This window comes from Papio anubis, chromosome 11 (assembly GCF_008728515.1).
Source record: "Papio anubis isolate 15944 chromosome 11, Panubis1.0, whole genome shotgun sequence".
NCBI lineage: Eukaryota > Metazoa > Chordata > Mammalia > Primates > Cercopithecidae > Papio > Papio anubis.
In genome coordinates this window covers 281,784-302,192 of record NC_044986.1, presented here as the reverse complement: position 1 = coordinate 302,192, position 20,409 = coordinate 281,784, and the positions used below count along the sequence as shown (strand labels likewise).

The window sequence follows — 20,409 nt, the reverse complement described above, 5'->3', positions numbered from 1 at the left end:
GCCTTCCAACATAAAACCCACCAGAGGGGCTCATTCTGCAGGGGACCCACAAGCGCCAAAGGGCCTGTTCGCCACACGTGGTGGTCAGTGGAGCCATGTGAGGTTCCCCAGGGCCTCCTGCCTCCGAGGGAGACTGTGCTTGCCCTGCGTGCTCTCGGGGGCTCTGCTGAGTGCTTAGTAAAGAGGCAGCAGCGAGAAGATTTTAGGTTTGTTAATTTTATTATTTGGTTCTCAAACGAGGCTTCACCTCAGGGTAAGCACGAATCTGTTGGCTTGAATCTTGGCTAGGAATGGTCTGCACAAATTCAAATTGACGCTGGGGGGAGACGGCTGGTTGCCGTGGCAACCAGAGAGCCGTTTTTAATTCCGCTGGGTGAGTGGCGGCTGCTGCGCGCTGTCTCGGGAGGACGGTGGCCCTGGGTCCCGCGCTCGGCGGCCAGGCTTCCCACCCCCGGAGGCCGCCATTTCCTCTCTCGGTGGGCTTCTAAGTTCAGGCTCTCAGAGTCCCCACCAAATGGCTGGAAACGAACACTCTCAAAAGTGTTCCAAAAAGAGGCAGGTCCTGCCCGAGACACCAGTGACATGAGGCCATTGTTGCTCCAGAGTTCAGTGATGACAGCGAGCTCCGCACGCGAGTCCCCAGCAGTCACGGCCCTCCAAACGCGGGGCTGGGGAGGGGCTCACCCCTGGCGAGGGAGGACGGGGCTGGGGGCTCACCCCTGGCGAGGGAGGACGGGGCTGGGGAGGGGCTCACCCCCGGCGAGGGAAGGCAGGGCTGGGGGCTCACCCCTGGCGAGGGAAGGTACCCATCACCATCCTAAGCCTCCTGCGTCGGCCTGACCTCCAGCTCTGTTACCCTGCCTGAGGCAGCGTCATCCCTGGGACTGTTTCCTGCTCTCCCACAAACAGCCTGCAGATCCCAAAGCCACAAGATGTGGAGACGCGTGGTCCCCTGGCTGAGGCCTTGCAGGCAACACGGCCCACTCTCTGGGTAGGGGTGGGCCCAGCCCCCATTGTTCCTTCCCTGCAGAGGCAGTAGCTGCAGCTCAGGCCCTGAGGTGGGACTGCGGCAGGAGCAGGTGGCCACCCACGGGCGCCCCACATCTTGTGTCCACCAGGATCCCCTCAGAGGGAGGAAGCCCACATCCACTACTAAGAGGGCCGAAGGCTCCTGGGAGGAGGCAAGGTTTCGGCCACGGCCCCAGCATTTCGGAGGAGGTCCGAGTGGCCTCCCCAGTGAATGGGGCCAGGTTCCCCAGTTAATGGAACCCCAAACTGACCTTTCCGGGAGGTAGGCAGAATCGCAGAGCAGTGGGAAGGGCTGGAGGGTCCCGTGCACCCGAGACCCTGTGAGCTGGGGCCTCGGATGCCAAATAAATGACAAAGCCCTCGAGAGTCGCCTCAAAAGTGGGGTTCTCCGTGCTGTCAGAGCAACGTCCAGCAGCTGCTTCTTTGGAAGGTCAGTGTTGAAGGCGTTAGGATTTGTATCAGGAAGAACTGCCCCCGCCGTGCCAGCCCCATCTCCACCAAGGCCCGCTGGGCTGCGTTCAGACTGCCTGGCCCTCCGCAAAACCCTCTGCAAACTCAGCCATTTCTTCTGAGAACATCTTTCCTCCCACAGTGAGGCAGGAGCCACGTGCCTGCTTCCGTGTGGACTGTGAGCTGCGTGTTCTCACAGTTTTAAACCATCAGAAAAAGTCGAAAGAAGAACAACCCTTCGTGGCACGTCCGTGGGTGATGCTTCGTGGCACACCCCTCGCTGGTGTGCTACCCGCAGTGCTGAAGCCGGGAGGAGGCTGCCCTGATGAAGGACGCAGCTGGAGGGGCTGCAGTGGCCGGCCCTGGGCGTCCGCTTGGCAAGGCTGCTGTCCGCAGTTTTCCATCGAGCACTCGTGGAGTTGCTGCTGAGAAAGGGGTGGTGTAGACGCGGTGACCATGACCAGCACTTGGCTGTCTGCGCTATAGGCCAAGGAGGCCTGCGTGGGCCCACCTGGCTGCAGCGGGGAGCTGAGCCTCCCTGAAGAGGAAGGAATCACGCCTGAGGCAGCAACAGCAGCTCCTGTGTGCGTCCCTCATGGAGTGAGCCGACTCCTCGATTCCTCTAGTCCTCGCAGTAAAGCTCTTCACCTATGTAACTATGCATCATGGAAACAGGAACGTATCCTCCGGCTCTGCAACTCTGGTGGAATCCAGGCGATACCTGGTGAGACACCTTAATAAACACGTAAATAGACTCTGCCGTGGTGAGCACCTACACCCACGGGGCAAGCATGGGGTGTTTTCCTGGCTAGGAATTCCATCTTTTTCACCACGAGACTCGTCATGGACTTACATTTTGAAATAGCATTGTTTGGGTTTGTTAGGGTTTTAAATTTCATTCTTCTTTGCCTTATTTCCATTTCCTGGTCTTTTCTATCTTTTTTCTTTTGTTTTCCTCTATTGGGGAGGTAAGAGTCAGGAAGGCAGGCGGCACCTCACCCGTGTGCCTGCAACATGGACAAGACGCTTCCCTCTGGCCGGGACTGGAAAGGTGGGCCCTGTGGCCAGCCAGTGCCACGGCCAACCCTGCAGTCCGGAAAGTAGAGGCTTTGCTGATGAACAGCCAGCAGAGAGAGGGCCGAGGGCCGGGGGCTGGGAGCCGGGGGCCGTGACATCTGGGGACAGGGCAAGTGCTGACGTCCCCTGGCTGCAGGGCAGATGGCCGCCAGCTCACTTTCTGAATGCCACCCAGAGGCCTGCATGATCCTCCAGGGTGGCACGAGACTCTCTGTGCCTCAGTTTCCCCATCCACAGGCGTGCCATCAGGGCCACCATGTGGGACTGTTCAGGAGACAGCGCCTGGTCCCCAGCACCACCCCAGAGATGAGGCCTGAAGCAGGTGCCTTCCAAGGGCAGCTCCAGGAAGGGGCTGGCAGAGCAGCGGGGGAGGGTCCCAGGGGGGCAGCTGTGAGTGGGCAGGAGACGTCCGGCACCCCCACCCCTCACAAGACTGGGCCCCACAGACTCTCCCCTAGGGCAGCTCTGGGACATGTGGCAGTGCCAGCTCCCCTGGGATCCCTCTCCTTCACCCGGGTTAGCACTGGGTGTGGAATGGGGGGCAGCCCTCCTGGGTCCCAACCACCACATGCAAGGGCAGGGGGACATTCACAAGCCAGTGGGCCTGTCTGCCTCAAGTGCCGGACCCCAGGGCCCCCACAGCACCTAGTAACCTTCTGTGTGTCCTACCCAGATACCAGCGGCCTTCAGGGCTTTCCCTTGGACAATCTTTCCCTTTGGAGCTTGTGGGGGCCCAGCCCAGGGCCCAAAACCAGCTGGGACTGAGAGGGGTAGTGGGAGCTTCTCTAGGGCCTCCCAGAGCCTGGCTGGCTCCACCACCTCCCTCTGCCCCCACAGCACCTTCGAGCAGTTCCCCCGCAAAGCCCCCATGGGACTCAGGGCAGGGCTCGAGTCCGTGTGCAGGGAAAGAAACAAGCCAGGGCCCCCACACCAGCTGGGGCCTCCTCTGGGCCCCAACCGTGATGTGCCAGGAGCCCCCCGGGAAGACAGGTTGACCTGTGCTCAACTTGGTACCCCTCACCTGGAGCAGTCTCTGTGGTGGGAGCTGCTGGGTGCAGGAGTAAGATGTCAGGACAGAGCCCATGGAGACCCCTCGCAAGGGGCCCCTTGCAGCCGGCCCCTTCCCAGCCCTCTTGTCCAGGACCATCACCCAGGGGATACCAGGGGGCTCTGAGGCTCCAAGGGGAACAGTGTCCAGGGAGTCAGGGCGGCCAGGGTCTGGGGTGCCTGGAGTGTCTCCAGCTGGGAACTGGACCACTGCCTGCCTGGACCCTGTGTCCCTCAGCTAGAGTTCAGGGCCCATCATACTGTCCCCACAGAGGGGCTCTGGGGACACCAGCTAGATGGGGCAGTGGGGCCCTAAGGGAAGCGGAATGCTGTCACCCCTGCATCTAATTCTACCTCTGTGAGTCTTCATGACAACCCCCCACTAGTACATCCTTCAGGCCCCTCAAAATCCATGGCAGCAGGGCCTGGGGATCCCCTGAACAGGTGCCAGTGTCAGAGAACCTGGGGCAGAAGCAGCCATGCAAGGGTGGAGGCCAAGGACAGAACAGGTGGAGGGGGAGTGGGGTCACCCAGGGCCAAGGAGGGAATGAGTGGAGGGGGTGTGAGGTCACCCAGGGCCAAGGAGGGAACAGGTGGAGGGGGTGTGGGGTCACCCAGGGCCAAGGACGGAACAGGTGGAGGAGGAATGGCACACCGAGGGCAGTTCCTGAGACTCTTGCTGAGGCTGCCACCAGGCCAGCACGTACCCCAGAAAACTGATCTTGTGACGAAAACTGGAGTGGACTTGGACCCACCTTGTGGGGTAGGAGGCCCCTGGGGGCAGGATAGGGGCCTGTGGGCTGTGCACAGAACCCACACCTTGCTGCGGGTGGGAGGCTGGGCTGTTCGGCCCCTGGCACCCCAGCCTCCACACTCACCTTGGCTCTGGGTGCCCGGCTCTGTGGCCTAGGATGCAGGAGGGTTGGGGTGGAGGGACAGGGACGCTTTCAGCACAGCCACGGGCCCTGTCTGTCTACACCAGCTGCGTCTGCCCTGCTGACTCACACTCAGACGGGTTCACGACAGGTGCACCTCGGTTCTGGCATATCTGGACTCGAGAATGTTAATAAAGGATGGAAAATTCCGTCCAAATCCATTTTCTTGTGTATATTTCTGTTCTTGCAGCTTCTCCACGGATGGAGATCTCCTTTGGGAATAACACAGGGTCGTGCAGTCCGCCCCCCGGCGTTTTCAGGCGAGGGTCTGGTGCTGGGGCGCGAGCGCGGAGCCGGGTGTCTCTTTAAATGCGCTCTGCAGTGTGACGGCGGCCGCCCGGCTGGAAGAGCCATCCCCACCCTGCGGCAGGAGCCCGCCCGCCGCCATCGCCCGCCCCGGTCCCCATGGTTACGCGCCTGCCTCCGGCCCTGGGTCCCCCCTGTCGCCGAGGGAGCTACTCGCAGAGGCGGCGGCGCTGCTGGCCGGGCTGGGGCCGCCCGTGCGCGGGGCTGTGACTCACCGGCCGGCGCCGCAGCCCCGCAATCTGTTGATAACTCGCTCCCAGCTCGGCCGCTGCCCTCGCGGATGGAGAGCGGGTCCCCGGCGGGGGGAGCGCAGCGCGTCCGTCTCCAGGAGCGCGGCCCGGCCGCCCCGGCAGCCGCTTAGGCCACAGCAGGTGGGAAGGACCAGAGGGTCTGGGCGCGGGTCTGGGCGGCGGGAGGGACGCGCGGGGCCGTGGCTCGGCAGAAACGCTCCCGCCCCGGGGTGACGCCGGCCGCGGGGAAAGAGGCTCCGAGTAACTTTCGGCTCCGCTGGGGCGGGAGGAGCAGCGGATAATCCAGGGCCCCCGCCCCGCGCGCCCGGCCGCAGCTCGAGCCACATCCAGGCAGAGCAGGCGCCGCGGCCGGGCTGGGGCGGGCGGGTCACTCGGTGCCCGTTCCGGGTGCAAACGCCTCGCGCGCCTCTGGCTTTGTGCAGCCCGAGATCGTTGAGTTTGGCTCCGGAGCCGGGAGTGGGGCGCAGATTGATTTTTAAACATGGAGAAGGAGACGCATCTGCCGCTGGCACGTTCGGTCCGAGCCCCCCGCCTCCCCCCGGTCCCCACCGGCACCGCCTCCACCAGCCCCAGGCGCAGCCCCCACGCCGCCCGCGGAGGGGAGGGAGCGACAGGCGCCGCGGCTGCTCGCCGGCGGGGTCGGGGCTACGAGCTGCCCTTCGCGGGGACCCTCCTCCTGCCCCGCTGACCGCCGCTGTCTTCGCAGATGGGAGCAGCTCCGGGACTGCGCCCGCCCCGCCACGGTCACCCTGAGGCCCGGGGCCCGGGAGCGCGACCTCCTGGCCGCCGTCTGGGACTTTGACCTTCCGGAGGCCATGGAGGCTGGCGGGGAGCAGGGCGCGACCTGATCGCCTCCCCCGGACGCCTCCTCCCGCGGCGCTCACGCTTCGGTAACTTTGCAGCGCTCATGGTGAGTACGGGGGTCGCGGGGGTCCTGCAGCTGGGGCTGGGCCGCTGGGGGGGCCGCCACCCGTTCAGGGACTCCCAGGCTGGAAAAGTTGTGGAGTGGTGAGCTGGTGACCGGGCTTCCGTCCGGGCTCAGTGCCGGGGTGGGAGGCTCTATGGGGTGGGGGCCGGGGACAGGCCCATGTCTTGGCGCCTCTGCTCCCGGTGGCTGGGTGCTGGTCATACTAATGAGTTGCAGGCATACAGCAATGTCGAATCATTTAATCAATGGAGGTGACGTCCCTCCCACAGAGCCGGCATCCGTGTGCTGTGAAAACCCGGTCTGTGCCTGGGCTGAGGTCCCTGCCACCCCAGGCCCCTCCAGCCTGGTCACCAGGCCTCCCCCACACCACCATGCCAGCCCCTTCCCATCAGAAAGTTGGTGAAAGGCAGTGGGGACAGACGTAGGTGGGCTTCAGTGGAGGCTGTGGCAGAGAGAAGGCGGCTGCACACACGACAGGCACGGGAAGGGTGTTTCACCGGGAAGGGGCTCGTGGCTGGCAGCTGGCTGGAGCGGCAAGCGGGACCCATCCTGAGTCCCTCCCTGAGGCTCCAGCAAGCTTTTGCTGCAGTTGCTGAAGGTCTGGGCTCCGGAAGGGCTGACAGCTGAGTGCACAATGCATTGTGTGTGCTGGTAAGGGGCAGCTGACAGGCGGTGGGGACCCAGGGCACGTGCAGAGAATGCCGATGGCCCCAGAATGTGCGGCTGCCACAGACGCCGGCTGGCGTGCCTCGGAGCAGACCCAGTGTTCACTGTGTAAGGAGCCATCCGTCTGAGTCACTTGTTCATTTTCTTCTTGTTCCATTCAAAATGTCCAAGCAAGAGCGATGCCTTTGCCAACATTCAGTATCATCTTCCAGCGGCTGCTTCACCCTGAGGCTGGCTGAGGCCTCCGCACTTACCTTTCAGACACCTGACAAGGTTGCGTGTCCAGCACCGGCAGCACCTCAGGGGGCAGCAGGCTGGTCCCAGGGCTCCTGCCCACCCCCGGGCTCCCACCAGCCTCAGGAACCATTGCTGTTGTCCCACAGGTGCCACACCCAGCCCAGCCCCAGGCCTCCCAGTTGGCAGAATCTGTGGCTTTTCAGCCTCAAATTCAGGCCCTTATTTGCAAAATGGAAAGCTGTCATTGACAGAGGACAGTGAATGGAGAAGGGCTTCTGCAGGTGGGGGAGAGTGTGGCATTTCAGCCGCTCACTGGGTTTTTATTCACAACAAGTAACATTTGCACCTGAGAGAATCTCTGAAAGGGACAGAAAGTGTGTGGTGTTGCCCTCCTGTGCTACATCAATCTGGTACAGCACTTTTCTGCATGTGTCTCCAAGTTCACAGTGTAGATACCGGGGCAGGCTCACCCCATGGCCGTGGGGTCTTGGGAAGGAAGCCTGGAGGCCGTGGCCAGGGCAGGGTGGCCCTGACTCTGCCTGTCCCATTGCTGCGCTCTGGGGGACTCCTGACCCCTGCCAGGGGCAAGTTGACTGCTGAGCTCCCAAGTGTAAGGGCATAGGGCACAGGTCACGGGTCAGAGTCTTTGGTGGCACCGCTCCTGGTCGTGCACAAAGGCATGAGCCAGCCCTGGATTCTGAGCTGCTGTCCAGCAGGTTGGCTGGGCCAGGCCGTCCTCCCAAAAGGCTGGTTTGTCGGCCCATGGTGCTCTACAGGATGGACAGTTGGCTCCCCTCTGGAGGACCTGCAGGCCACATGTCCAGTGGTTAAAGCTGGGGCACCTCCTGCAAGCTGTGTCTCCGTCACCACTGTTAACAAGCAAAAGCAAACATGAACTTGCCTCTGTCTCCGCAAGGGGTGCCGTCAGGACTTAAGTTCCAGCAGGCTGCGAAATGGAATAGGTGTCCCTTTGCACCCTGTAACCTGCAGTCCTGACACTTAACCCGGAGAACAGTTGTTCTCGCGGAAAGCCAACCGTCAGTCTTCGGAATTAGATACAGCTGCAGAGCTTTTGCCTTCCCTGGGACCATTTCCCTCAGAGGATGTGAGTCTGGTGGCTTCACACTCAGCACAGACTCTCGCTCTCCTGGTAACACTGTTTGTGGCCAGAAATTAAACAGAATAATAAGATTGGCATGACTGATGTGGTGTGGTGTGTGGTGTGGCTGGTGTAGTGTGGTTGTAGGGTTGGGTGGTGTGGCTGGTGTAGGGTGGTTTTTGTGGGATGGGGTGGTGTGGGCTGGTGTGGTTAGGGGCTGGTGGTGGATGGTGGATGGGGTGGTGGATGGTAGTGGAAGGGATGGAAGGGAAGGATACACTGGCGTGAGGGCGGTCTCTTAGGGATCGGGCGGCGGTTGGCGAGCGTGGTCGTCAGGATAGCTGGCATCGAAGGCGGTCGGTCATGGTCTGGTGGCGGCGGGTAACAGCGTGAGGCGGTCGGTCGGGATCGGGACGCAGGTAATTGGCGCAGCGTGGTCGCTGGCATTCAGGCGGTAATTGCGCAGGCGGTCACGCGGATCGGCGGCGTACTGGCAGAAAGTGACAGGGTCGGCGGCGTACTGGAGACAGCGGTGACCGGCGGACGGGCGAGTAATGGCGAGGGCATCAATGGACGCAAGATTACGGAATGGCGAAAGCGGTGGTCAGGAGGGTTTGCGGCGTATCGGCGCAGCGGTGGTTTGCCGTGGATGGTACGTATCGGCGAGGCGGTCAGGTCAATGGCGCGGATCCCATTAGCGGTGGCCCCAGGACGGGTGGCGCATGTCTGGCGGTATTCCAGGGTGGCATGATCGCCCGTCCGGATCTTTGTAGCTACCATTCCACAATTGCAATATTTAGGTGCAGCTGGTGGCATGAGCTCACCCTCTCTCAGTGCTCAGCCCCATGCTGGTGGCACCACTGCTGGTCAGCATCTGTGTCCTTTGTGGTCACCTGAGAGCCGCCGGCTTTCTGTGATTAGGGTGGAGGCTCTCAAAGGAGACTGGACAGAGCCCCTTCCGGCTCTCAATTCAGGGATAACTCTTGGTCATCAGAGGCACTGTTTGCTGCATCCTGCGGGTTCCCAGTGCCTGAATTGAGTGAGAGGCCAAGGCTGACCTGCTCCAGCTTGGGCTGGGGGACCCGAGAGACCTGGTGTGTGGGGAGCCCCTCGAGTCTAGCACTTCATTTCCCACCTTCTGAAAGGACAGGTGCCTTCGAAACCGCCAAGGAGACGAGGCAGGTAGCTGAAGGGTGAAGACCTCCCACTGGAGGGTGACAGGCTCAAGGTCAAGGCCAGGCTCCTGGCGGTGCCCCCAGGAAGGCGAGTCTCAGCAGCCGAGACTGAGGAGGAGCCTGCAGCTGCTCCCCGAGGCCAGGCCCGTGCAAAGTCCACCCTGAAGGGAACCAGGATCAGGTGCTGGCCCACAGGCGGGTTGTGGGAGTGTCGGAGCGCTGAGCTATTAGGAAGTACGTGAGCCTGCCTGTGGTGGGTTTATCTCTGCTGCAGTTTCACCCCACCGCCTCTGCCAGGAATGGCCGTTCAGGAGATGGGAGGGGCCTGTCACAGAGCGTAACGATGGTCGGTCACATTTACGAACATTTCAGAGCCGTACCGAGTTCTTTCTAGCTGGCTGCTTTTTAGTCTAATATCTAAATTACTAAAAATGGCTACAGTCTACTTTCTTCATCTCATGGATGGAAAGCTTCTCATCCCACCTCACATCTTCCCGAAAATTAAGAACTTTAAACAAGTAACTACCAGTCTAGAAAGAAGGCGTCTATGATATTTTAACACATTTTTTTCCAAATCTCTTCAAAACTTCACTAGCCCATCTACCCCTCCAAGAAGAAAATCATAACACACCTTACAAACGTAATGCCGACTACAGGTCATCTGTGTTCTCCTCTACCTTCTGCCTTTCCCCTGGAACACATCCGTGAAAAGTCGACAGATCCGTAGAGGCAGTTATTATTTTAAAGGCAGATGAGGGAATACATCAGGCTCTCAGGAAATCAATCTTTGTTGGCACAGAACCAGGAAGTAAAACAGAGAGAACCCGAAAAAAGAAGAAAGAGAACCAGGAAGAACCAGGAAGAAGCACCTGAATGAAGAAGGAGAAAGAGGGAAGGAGGGAGGGAGGGAGGAAGGAAGGAAAGAAGGAAGGAAGAGCTTGAACCTGGAAGGAGAAGGAGGAGGACTCGAAGCACCTAGGAGGATATGTGTTCCTTCCTCAGCCAATGAGCTGGCGGACCCGGCCCGGGACGTCTTCACCATGCAGGGAAGGAGGTTCTCAGCCAGTCGGAGCGCGGACCCGGCCCCGCAGTTCTGCCTCCGGGAGGAAGGTTCCTCTGTCAGTCGGAGCTGCGGACTGGCCCCGAAGCCTCACCCTCCGGGAGGAGCCCTCAGCCAGTCGGGAGCGCGGACCCGGCCCCGAAGCCCTCACCTCCGGGAGGAAGGCTCCTCAGTCAGTCGAGCGCGGACTCCGCCCCGAAGCCTCACCCGCTGAAAGCAGTGTTCCTCAGTCAGTCGGAGCGCGACCCGCCCGGAAGCCTCACCAGCGAAAGGAGGTTCCTCAGTCAGTCGGAGCTGCGACCTCGCCTGGACGCTGCCACCTCCGGGAGGAAGGTTCTCAGTCAAGTCGAGCTAGGACCCGGCCTCGAAGCCTCACCATGCAGGGAAGAAGGTTCCTCAGTCAGTCGGAGCTGCGGACCCGGCCCGGAAGCCTCACCCTCCGGGAGGAAGGTTCCTCAGTCAGTCGGAGCTGCGGACCCGGCCCCGGAAGCCTCACCCGCGGGAAGGAAGGTTCCTCAGCCAGTCGGAGCTGCGGACCCGGCCCGGACGCCTCACCATGCAGGGAAGAAGGTTCCTCAGTCAGTCGGAGCTGCAGACCCGGCCCGGACGCGTCACCCTCCGGGAGGAAGGTTCCTCAGTCAGTCGGAGCTGCAGACCCGGCCCCGGACGCCTCACCATGCAGGGAAGAAGGTTCCTCAGTCAGTCGGAGCTGCGGACCCGGCCCCCGACGCCTCACCCGCGGGAAGGAAGATTCCTTCAGGCCACTGGCGTTCCCCAGGTTTGAAGAGGTCACTTTCCCACCTCTCGCTGCTGCAGAAAGGTTGTTTTTATCAGAAAATTCACACGTAACTTGACTGACTGCTTTCTTCTCATCTTTCCTCCTTTATTTTTGTCTTTAACACCCTGACCCACTTGATTTGCAGAACACACCAAGGAGGAGACCTCCAGTGAAAATGAGGAAACAGAGGAGGAAGTTATGACTCAAGAAAGAGGAGACACAAATAAGCCAGAACACGAGTCCCCCGCACGCCGGGCTCACACGCTGGCGGGACTGTTGGCTCCGAGGCCGGTGGATGGGAGATGGAAGCCAGCCTTCCCCAGGGGAAGCAGACACATCTCTGGGCGGCTTCCAGAGCAACCTGGGCCATGCTGCAGGCACAGAACCAAGCTGGCATTCCAGCCATTACATCTGGGCCAAGAAGGTCGGGGTCACCTTCATCCGCCCCTCCCCAGCCCCCTTGGGTCCTCTGAGCCGGCGTTCTTCACCCCCCAGGAGCCCGGCTGCTTTCCGTGCCGAGGGTCCAGGAGCTCTGCTTCTGTGGCCTCACGGGGACTGATCAGCCCACCCCTGTCAGCCAGGCTCTGTTCAGCCACAGATCAGACCATCAGGCCCTGGGAACACTTGCAAAGAGGAACCCGTGCATGTGCAAACTTTAAAAGACAACACACGTCTCCACTGCGCGTGACCCACTTGGAATTTTAAATGTCATCTCTGAAAATATAGAAAGGCACTGTTGATAACTATAATTTGGAAAAAAGAAAAGAAAAAAAAGAAACCAAAGCAAATCACATGTCTGTTTCTTATAAAACATTTTGTTGACCCACGGATCATTGCACAAGTGAGGACCGTGGCCCAGGCCTCCAGCTCACGTGGCAGCTCCGGGAGTCCACAGCTGCCCTTGCCACCTCAGTCCATGTGAAGCTTCACAGCTTGGCCTTCAGACGAGAAGCCCCACGCCAGGCGGCACGGCCCCGGCTGTCACTGGAGCTTGGGCGGCGTCCTCCCAGCGCAGCCGCACCTTGGACTCACGCTCTGCTGTGTTTGCCTCCTGCATGAAAAGCAGCTCTGACTGGGCTTAACACAAACGGGTTTGTGCTGTGACGAAAAGCCGCAGACGGGAGGCTAAAGTCTCCTTCTGGCCCTGGGGACGGAGGCAGCGGGACAGGACGTGGCTCGCAGGCACCACACATCAGGGCACACACTTTCCCGGCTGCCATCTGCGCCTCCGTCTACCATGGCTCCACCCCCCGCCCCCACCCCTGCAGCTGAGCAGGAGTCTGAACCCTGCAGGAAGGTGCGAGGCGGCCACAGCAGCCCCAGGAAGGCCATGGGGGGACGTGTGAGGGCCCGGGCAGACCACCCCAGGATATTCAGCACACAGATGAGAATGAAGTCCTGGTTCCAGGCAACTCACGGAGTCCTGGTTAGACTCGGAGAGGGCTGGACACTGAGTGGACCCCACTCTCTGGGCTTCTCTCATGGATCTGGGTTTGCAACAGCAGCTCGTGGGAACTGTGTAGAGTGTTCACGTTTATTTTAGACCCTGGGTCAACGTCATGGAGGAAAAGCCATTGACTCTCGTGAAAGAATCCCGGGGACAAGAATCTCGGGCGTCACTCGCGCCCTGTTAAACCTTCACTTCTTCTACCCACATGGGGTATTCCCCACCTCCCAGGAGCAGAGAACTCACTGGACAACCTGATGTCGGGATGTGGCCGGGAAAACGTGCTTTTCTGTGACTTTGGAGCTGTTTGCAAGTGGCAGGAAGCTGGCGCCTACTAAACCAGCAAACGTGGGACAACCGGCCCGGCACTGCCCGAGCCACGTGAGGGCCCCCATGCATCGCCTCCCAATGGCGAGTGCTCCAGCAGCCAGAACACCAAGGAGGGGTGTGGGAGAGCGTCCACAGCTGGCCGGGCTGTCCCTGGGCTCTCTGGGGAAGCAGCAGCCCCAGCTGGAGCACGGACCGGACACTCACCCCACAGCTGTCGCAGGAGGCAACTGACGCTTCAGGCTCTGGGGCACTCAGGAGAATCCGGACAGAGGCCCGCCCAGTTCACCTCTTTACAGAGCGGCTGAGTGAGGGTGGGGCTCTCCTGGGCCCTGACCCTCCCGAAAACCCTCAGGGGCCTCTGTCCAGGGTGGGCCTCAGAGCCGAGCCTGAACCACAGGGTGCTCTCTCTCTGTGGGGTCCCGGTGTCCAGGAAGAAATGGGCAGATTCTAAACACTCCCCAGAAAGCAAAGTATCTGCCGTCACTCCAGCTCCGTGGCCTCACACCGACACCCGCTCCTCTCCCAGGTGCCTTCGCCCTCGCACAGGTCCAGGCTCCTCCTCCCAGGATGCAGGGCCCCTCCAGTGCCCACCTGGCCAGTGCTGCTCGAACCCTGGGACAGGGGCCCTATTTCGGACTTTGTCAGCCAGTCCCGTGGCTCCCCAGAGCGCCCTCTGTCTATGGTGGACACTCTATAGCCAGCCAGGGCCTCGTCCTGGCTGGACGGACAAGAAGTGTGGCCTCAGGAGGGAAGCAGGAGCTCTCGGGCCACTGGCTGCCTGCGTCCTGACACAGGTGACACTGCCTCCACCCATGGCCCTTCAGGCACAGGAGGGTCCCTCTCCACTTCCCGCCTCACTCAGCTGGGGCCATCCCAGAGGCCCAGCCGGCTGCCTCCTCCTGCCCCGATGCCCAGGGCAGCACCCACAACATGGTCAGAGCTGCCAGAGCCTGGCACAGGTGCAGCGATTACCAGGGGGCTGGGGAGGGGCCAGGTGGCTGCAGCCCTCACCCCTGCTGGCACCCACCCACAGGGTTGTTACAGGAACATGGCACCCACTCCGCGGGGCACACTCGCCTGCCTGACGTTCACAACGAAACACCACACACTGGGGCCCTGAGGCAGACGTGTTTCCCACAGTCTGGAGGCTGGAAGCCTGAGACAGAGTTGAGTGCAGGCTGGTGCCCCAAGGCCCCCGTCCCGGGCCTGTACACGCGTGTTTCTGGACTCTAGTGCCCCGAGGCCCCCGTCCCGGGCCTGTACACGTGTGTTTCTGGACTCTGGTGCCCCGAGGCCCCCTCCCCGGCCTGTACACACCTCTGTGATTCCCTGGTGAGCTCACCTCGCTCACCTGATGAAGGAAAGATGAAACCCCATCAGCTCCAAGCCTTTCCAGCTGGGGCGATTTTCCCCCAGTCTACTCTGCCACAGAGAACACACATTCCCCTTTGAACTCTGACCCTGAACCCTCTTCTTGGGCAGTGAAGCAGGTGGAATTGGTGCCCAACGGCCTCCACTCTTTCTGCATCTCACAGAAGCTCCTATAGGATCCTCCCGGGAGATGTTGACAAGCAGGGTTTCAATGAGTGTGGGGCTCCCGGTGCGGCTGGGGGCCATCCCATAGGTTTCCCTGCCTCTCTTAAGGCCCATCCAGACCCCACCCAGCCACCCCCAGGCCATGAGAAGAGAGGAGGCTGGAGGCAGGCATCAGTCGGCCGAAACACCGTCTCAGGACCTGGCCTCAGAGCCACACAAGGATGCCTTTGGCCAGCAGAGCCGCTGGAAAGCGAGGACAGACGTCGCTTGGTGGCCACATGAGGCCCCTCCCGTGCACTCCCTGAGAATCCACAGACGCAGCCTGACTGTCCTGCCCCAGGCAGCCCCTTTCCCTGAGACCCCACACAAAAATGCCTGGAGCGGCTGCAGGGGAAGCCGAGCCCCAAGGGGATGCCCAAGGGACAGCACCACCCACAGACCCCTCCAGGTCAGTCACGCACGTCTGCTTTGCTTTCTCCTCAGGATCTGAAGACAGTGCTCTCCCTGCCCCGCTACCCAGGGGAGTTCCTGCACCCCGTGGTGTACGCGTGCACGGCGGTCATGCTGCTCTGCCTCCTGGCCTCCGTCATCACCTACATCGTGCACCAGAGGTGAGCCTGGCATGGGCAAGGGCGCCCACTGTGCCCGAGAAACCTGTTCTTACCTTCAAAGGCAAGTCCCTGAAGGGCAATGTCGCTGCCCCCTCATGTAGCAAGAAGTCCCTGAAGGTACAACTCAGGTCTCCAGCCAGCTCAGACTTGCTCGGCAGCCTGGTGCCCACCACACAGCCGAAGGGTGGCTGGAGCTCGGGGGAGTCACGCCCGTCCACTCAGGCCTCCGTCAGGGTCTTCTTGACGGCATCCCCTGTGTCCTTAACTGGGTGAAATAAGTTCTTCCAGAAGTGGGTGCAGCCCTGAGAAGCTCAGGTCCCCCTGGGTGGTCACTATGGCCGGCAGAGCCTGGGAGAGGCACCGAGAATATGAGGGGGTCCAGCCGCAGTCAGGGTGGGCATGTCCACAGCCAGCCATGGGCGGGGGTTCAGGTATGTCTGAGGCTAAGGTCGCCTTGGTCACGGACAGAGCTTGGATGCGTCCAGGGCCACAGTCTCATCGGAGACTTGGGCGCACACAAGGCTGTGATCACAGGAAGAGGCTTGGGCAGGTCCGAAACTGTCATCTCTGCTGTGGCAGAACACGGGGGCCTTGATGGTTCATCGACGGTAGAAACTTGACTTCTCAGTTCTGGAGGCCAAGGTCCCAGATCAAGGCACCTGTGACGCTGTGTCTGGAGAGTCTGGAGAGGGCTGGCTCCAGGCTCACGGACGGCGCCCACTGCCTGTGTCCCTGCCTGGTGCCCGCCCCCTCTGTCCCAGCTCCAGGCCCACGGACAGCGCCCACTGCCTGTGTCCCTGCCTGTGGGGGCTGAAGCCCTCTCGGGGCCTCTTTCTCGAGGTCCTTGATCCCATCACAATGGCTCTGCCCAGAGGCCCCCGCTTCCGAATACCATCAGCTTGGTGGTTAGTGCCGTCCTACCAACTGTCGGGTGGGATAAAATACATTTAGACCAGAGTGGCTGTGATTACAGGGACAGGCTGAGGCGAGGCCATAGCTAGAGTCACAGTGGCTGCCGTGCAGCCATACCTGTGCTGGCCACAGCCTGGATGAGTCAGGCCCCAGACATGGTGGTGGTCATGGAGAGGGTCACAGCCACAGGCGGGCACGGCGGGCTCAGCCCCAGGCTATGGCCGGGGTCATGCTGAGCCAGTCTAATCACAGTCTCATCCTGATGTGCCTGACGCCTGCTCCGAGGGACACCCGCGGCCTCTGTCTCTGAGACAGTGTGTGGCCGAGTCCTGGAGTCTCAGGGCCTCAGTGTCTTCATCCGCCAAGAGATCAGGTTGCTCAAGCTTCTGCAAACCCCTTTCAGCCTCAGTGTGCCAGGGTGACGTAAGGCAGAACTTTCCAGTGGCCACCACTCAGGGCAGACTCAGGCAGCCTGTCTGCTCTCCCCTGACCGGGTCCTCAGACAGCTGCCCTGACTCCACAGAGAGCCCGGAGTTCCCAGGGACAGAGCCTGCGCCCCAGGGGGCCCCTTCCACGCCTCTCCGTGCAGGGGACAGAGCCTACGCACCAGGGGGGCCCTTCCAAACCTCCCTGTGCAGAGCCGCTGCTAACATGAAACCTCCTTCCTGCCCCACAGCGCCATCCGCATCAGTCGCCGGGGCCGGCACACGCTCCTGAACTTCTGCTTCCACGCGGCCCTGACCTTCACGGTGTTTGCCGGCGGCATCAACCGCACCAAGTACCCCATCCTGTGCCAGGCGGTGAGTGCCGGGGCGCCTTCGCTGGCTCCTACCAGAGGGGAAGTGTGGAGCATTGTCTTGTTTACTGAATAATACTCCAGCATTGGCTCAGCTATTTCCCGGAAGGGGTTGGGCCCCGGTGTGTCGGCATCTTGGCTTCACGCCGTGCGAGGCCCGTGTGCCCCACGTTTGACCCCAGGGTTGAGTCCACCAGGCGGCCCCCTCCAGGCCTGCGCTAACATTTACCGTCCCCAAAGGGCGCACTCCCTGGGAGCAGGGACACAGCCTGCCCCTCCCGGAGAAAGTGGTGGGGCAGCTCGAGGAGGGACACACGCTCCGGTCAAGGGAGGAACCTGCAGGTGCCGCTGCCTGAGTCCCCAGGAGGGCAAGTGCATCCTCTACACAGACCCCTGGAAGCCAAACAAATGTCACTCGGGAAACCCTCCTCCCCCGTCGCAGGGAGAGCTGGAGACTTGAAGCACACAGGAGGGCTTCTCACTTCTAGGGGCCCAGCCTGACCTTGGTTTAAAAGGGGGGACGTGTAGCTCACACTCAGTTCCTGGCAGAGCTCATTGTAGAGACCCTCACATCAACACTAAGCCCCGTCCTCATCCCCTTTGGGCTGTGGCTCATGGCCAAGGAGAGGACCTGCCCGGAGCCTCTGCAGCCACAGCTCTGGGGCGGCTCCTTCCTGCACACCCAGCCCAGTCCCGGTGGCCACCTCACTTCAGCAGCCCCACAGCCCCGTACAGTCACGTCCAGGGCCCAGACACAGCCAGGGGTTTGCCATGGACAGCAGGGCAACTTGCCAGGGATCTGCCCTGTGGTTTCTAGGACCCTCCTGTAGTACCTGGCACTGACGTGCACCTGCAGACAGCAGTGGTCAAGACTCCCACAGGGGCTGCTCCACAGGGGTGTCTGGGGAGAATCCGGGCAGAGTGCACAGAACCCCCCCGACTCCCCCTAGGCTCCCGTACCTACCTGCAGCGGCCACGGGCTTCCTTCCTTCCCAGCACCACACTTCCATGTGCCAGGCTGGGACGGGCTGGGCAGGCGCTCTCACAAACACAGGGCCCTGGCGTCCGGCATGCAGAGGAGATGCCCTGTCTGTGTGACCGCACATCATGCCAGCCTGCCCCGAGGCCGAGCCCAGCATGGCCCCGGGCAGAGGAGTCGTTGGCACGCACCTGAAGGTGGCTGAGGTCGGATGCACCTCCTGCCTCCTTAATCGTTCCTCTGATACGCTGGAAACAACCACAGCAAGTGCCTGGGAAACGCCACTGATGTCCCGCCTGTAAGTGCCTGCGAGAGGCCATCACCGTCACGTCTGCACTTCGCCTTCGCCACCAAGCACGCCACACACTGGGACAGAGCCTGCTGGATCCGCAGGTGGCCCCCCACCACCACCAGCCAAGGGCCCTCGGCAAACCCTGCCCGCGACTTCGGGAGCACCTGCCACCGCCTGCCTGGATGGAGCTCCCGGGGCCCAGGCCTGTGGCGACAGCTTGGGGCGGATGCTGGGGTGTTGGGGCTGCGGCGGGCAGGTCTGGAAGGTTCTGGAGGGTTGCAGTCTTGAATGATATCTTGTTAAGGCTGCAGTCCTCAGGAGGAAATCAGCGGAAAAGACTGTGGCCTGTCTCCAGATGCCATCCTGATCTCCCAGGGAGCACGGTCCACTCACCCGCTCACTCAGCAAACGTGCTGAGGGCCTATGAGGTGCCAGGCCATGCTCTGGGCACTAGGGCACTGCCAGAGACAAGCCCACATGGCTCACTGTGGAGCCGCATTCCAGGACAGGAAGCAAGTGTGGAAGACGAACCGTGGGAGCAGCCGGGGGTGGGAGATGCCTGCCGGACGCGTGATGCCAGGCTGGGGAAGCGGAGGCAGGGGCCGCAGTGGCTGCAGTCCCAGAACCACTCGGGAAGCTCACAAGGCAACGTTCTCCAAGCCCCCGATGCACTGTCTTCCCCTGTGCTCTGCCACGTGAACAGAAGCTTTCTCACTGATCTAACACTGAGGCCAGGCCGGTTCCACATTCGCAGCCTCTGGGTAAGGAGGAAAATTCAGCCACCACCGGCTGGAGGAAGAAGACCTGAGGGTCTAGTAAAAACTAGACTTGGAGCCCGACCTGCCCACACGTGCGCCAGTGGTGCCCGGTCCGCCTGCCCCCCCGCCCGCCTCACGCTTGTCACACCCATCTTCCTGCCCACCTGCCCCGCCCACCAGGGCCACAGCCCAGCACTGAGTGAAGCCTGGTCCCAGGCTCTGGATGGCTGGAGAGGACGGACGGTTGCTATGGCAACAGAGAGATGGCCACAAGCCCGTTCGCAGGCTGAGTGACATCGTCAACAGAGACAGGCGCTGGCCCTGGATCTGGCGGGGTGGGCCGGCCGTGGAGCACTGTGGGACCCCGATTGGCTTCCCTGCAGCCTCCCCACCTGTCCAGCCTGAAGTCAGTGTCTGGAACTCCGAGCTCTGCCGCTTATACCTTCTCATGATCCCCAAATGCACACAGCCTGGGTGAGGCTCAGCCCAGACAGACAAGGGGCAGGGCCGGCTCTGCCATCCTCCTCAGCGCCCCAGGCAGTGACAATGACAGCCCCGCGGCTGCTTCCTTCAAAGAAAGAACCCGAGGCCCAGCTGCGGGGCCTCTGCCCCGCTCCTCCACATGGTGCCCCGGTTTCCAGGCCTCCCTGTCTCCACCAGGCTGCACGAGGCCTGGGCACGGGGATGGGACTCGCCAGGCCAGGAGAAAGGGTGGCGCCCCCGGGGCCTGCTGTGTCTCCTGCCGCCAGCGGCACGCAGGGAGCTCATCTGAAACTACAAACGCGGCCGTCCGGTCTTTCCAGCCCACCCCACAGCATTCTCATCAATTATTGCAGAGCCTCCTCAGAAGTGAAAATGGAGCTCTGGATTTGATAAATCATCATAATGGTGCGACGTTAGCTTTATGCGGCGAATCTCTATATTCCTTAAACATTTATGTCCTTTCCAATTATAGCAGTATTTTACCTGTCATTTCAAAATGTCAGGTTATTACTCCAAAGGTAGCAGTGTGGCCCTGGTAATCAACTAACGCAGGAAGTCTCCATAGCAATGAGGAACGGCGACCTGCAGGGTCACACGAATGCGTCCCCATGGGGGGCTCATCCTATTCACAGTAAGAGCATCCTGGCATGACCCCCGGAGGACTTCACCTCCTCTCCCTTGGTGGACACCTGTCCAGGTCTGAGCTCAGGGGACGTTGGTCTGCAGCTCACAGGGTCCCGTGCCTGGGCCACAGGGACCACAGTGGGTTGTGCATGCAGGGGCGTGTGAGTGCACAGAACCATTGGTCCCCACAGACTCCCTGCTCCCGTCTCTGTGCGGAAGGGGAGCAAAGTCGAGCCGTTCCAGGGTCTCTGCAGCTCGGCATCTCCCTGTGACTCCCGGGCGGCTGCGGGGTGGCCGCCGTCTGCCCTGGGATACAGACGCTCCTGGCTGCCTGCTGCTCTCATTCTTGAAGCCGCAAGCCCGGGCCGGGGCTGCTGGGCTTTGGGGGGTGGGTGCCCACCGAGGGCCTGGCTGACCGCTGCTCCCCCACAGGTGGGCATCGTGCTGCACTATTCCACGCTGTCCACCATGCTGTGGATAGGAGTGACCGCCAGGAACATCTACAAGCAGGTGACCAAGAAGGCCCCTCTGTGCCTGGACGCAGATCAGCCGCCGTACCCCAGGCAGCCCCTACTCAGGTACTGAGTGCACATGGGCGCGAGG

General features: G+C 61.5%; 1 protein-coding gene and 1 pseudogene across 1 annotated transcript in view; one reads left to right on the top strand and one right to left on the bottom strand.

Annotated features, from left to right (window-relative positions):
* Nucleotides 1-2,981: 2,981 nt before the first annotated feature.
* On the bottom strand, nt 2,982-4,475 carry LOC103887851 (annotated as a pseudogene).
* A 1,307-nt stretch (nt 4,476-5,782) lies between these two features.
* The window catches only part of LOC101016460 (adhesion G protein-coupled receptor A1), a 39,846-nt gene continuing 25,219 nt past the window's right edge, over nt 5,783-20,409 (top strand). The window contains exons 1-4 of the mRNA XM_021943890.2: nt 5,783-6,005; nt 14,835-14,962; nt 16,551-16,674; nt 20,239-20,384. Of these exons, the coding sequence (XP_021799582.1) occupies nt 6,003-6,005; nt 14,835-14,962; nt 16,551-16,674; nt 20,239-20,384 (401 nt within the window). The 5' untranslated portion in view covers nt 5,783-6,002. The remainder of the gene's footprint in view (nt 6,006-14,834; nt 14,963-16,550; nt 16,675-20,238; nt 20,385-20,409) is intronic.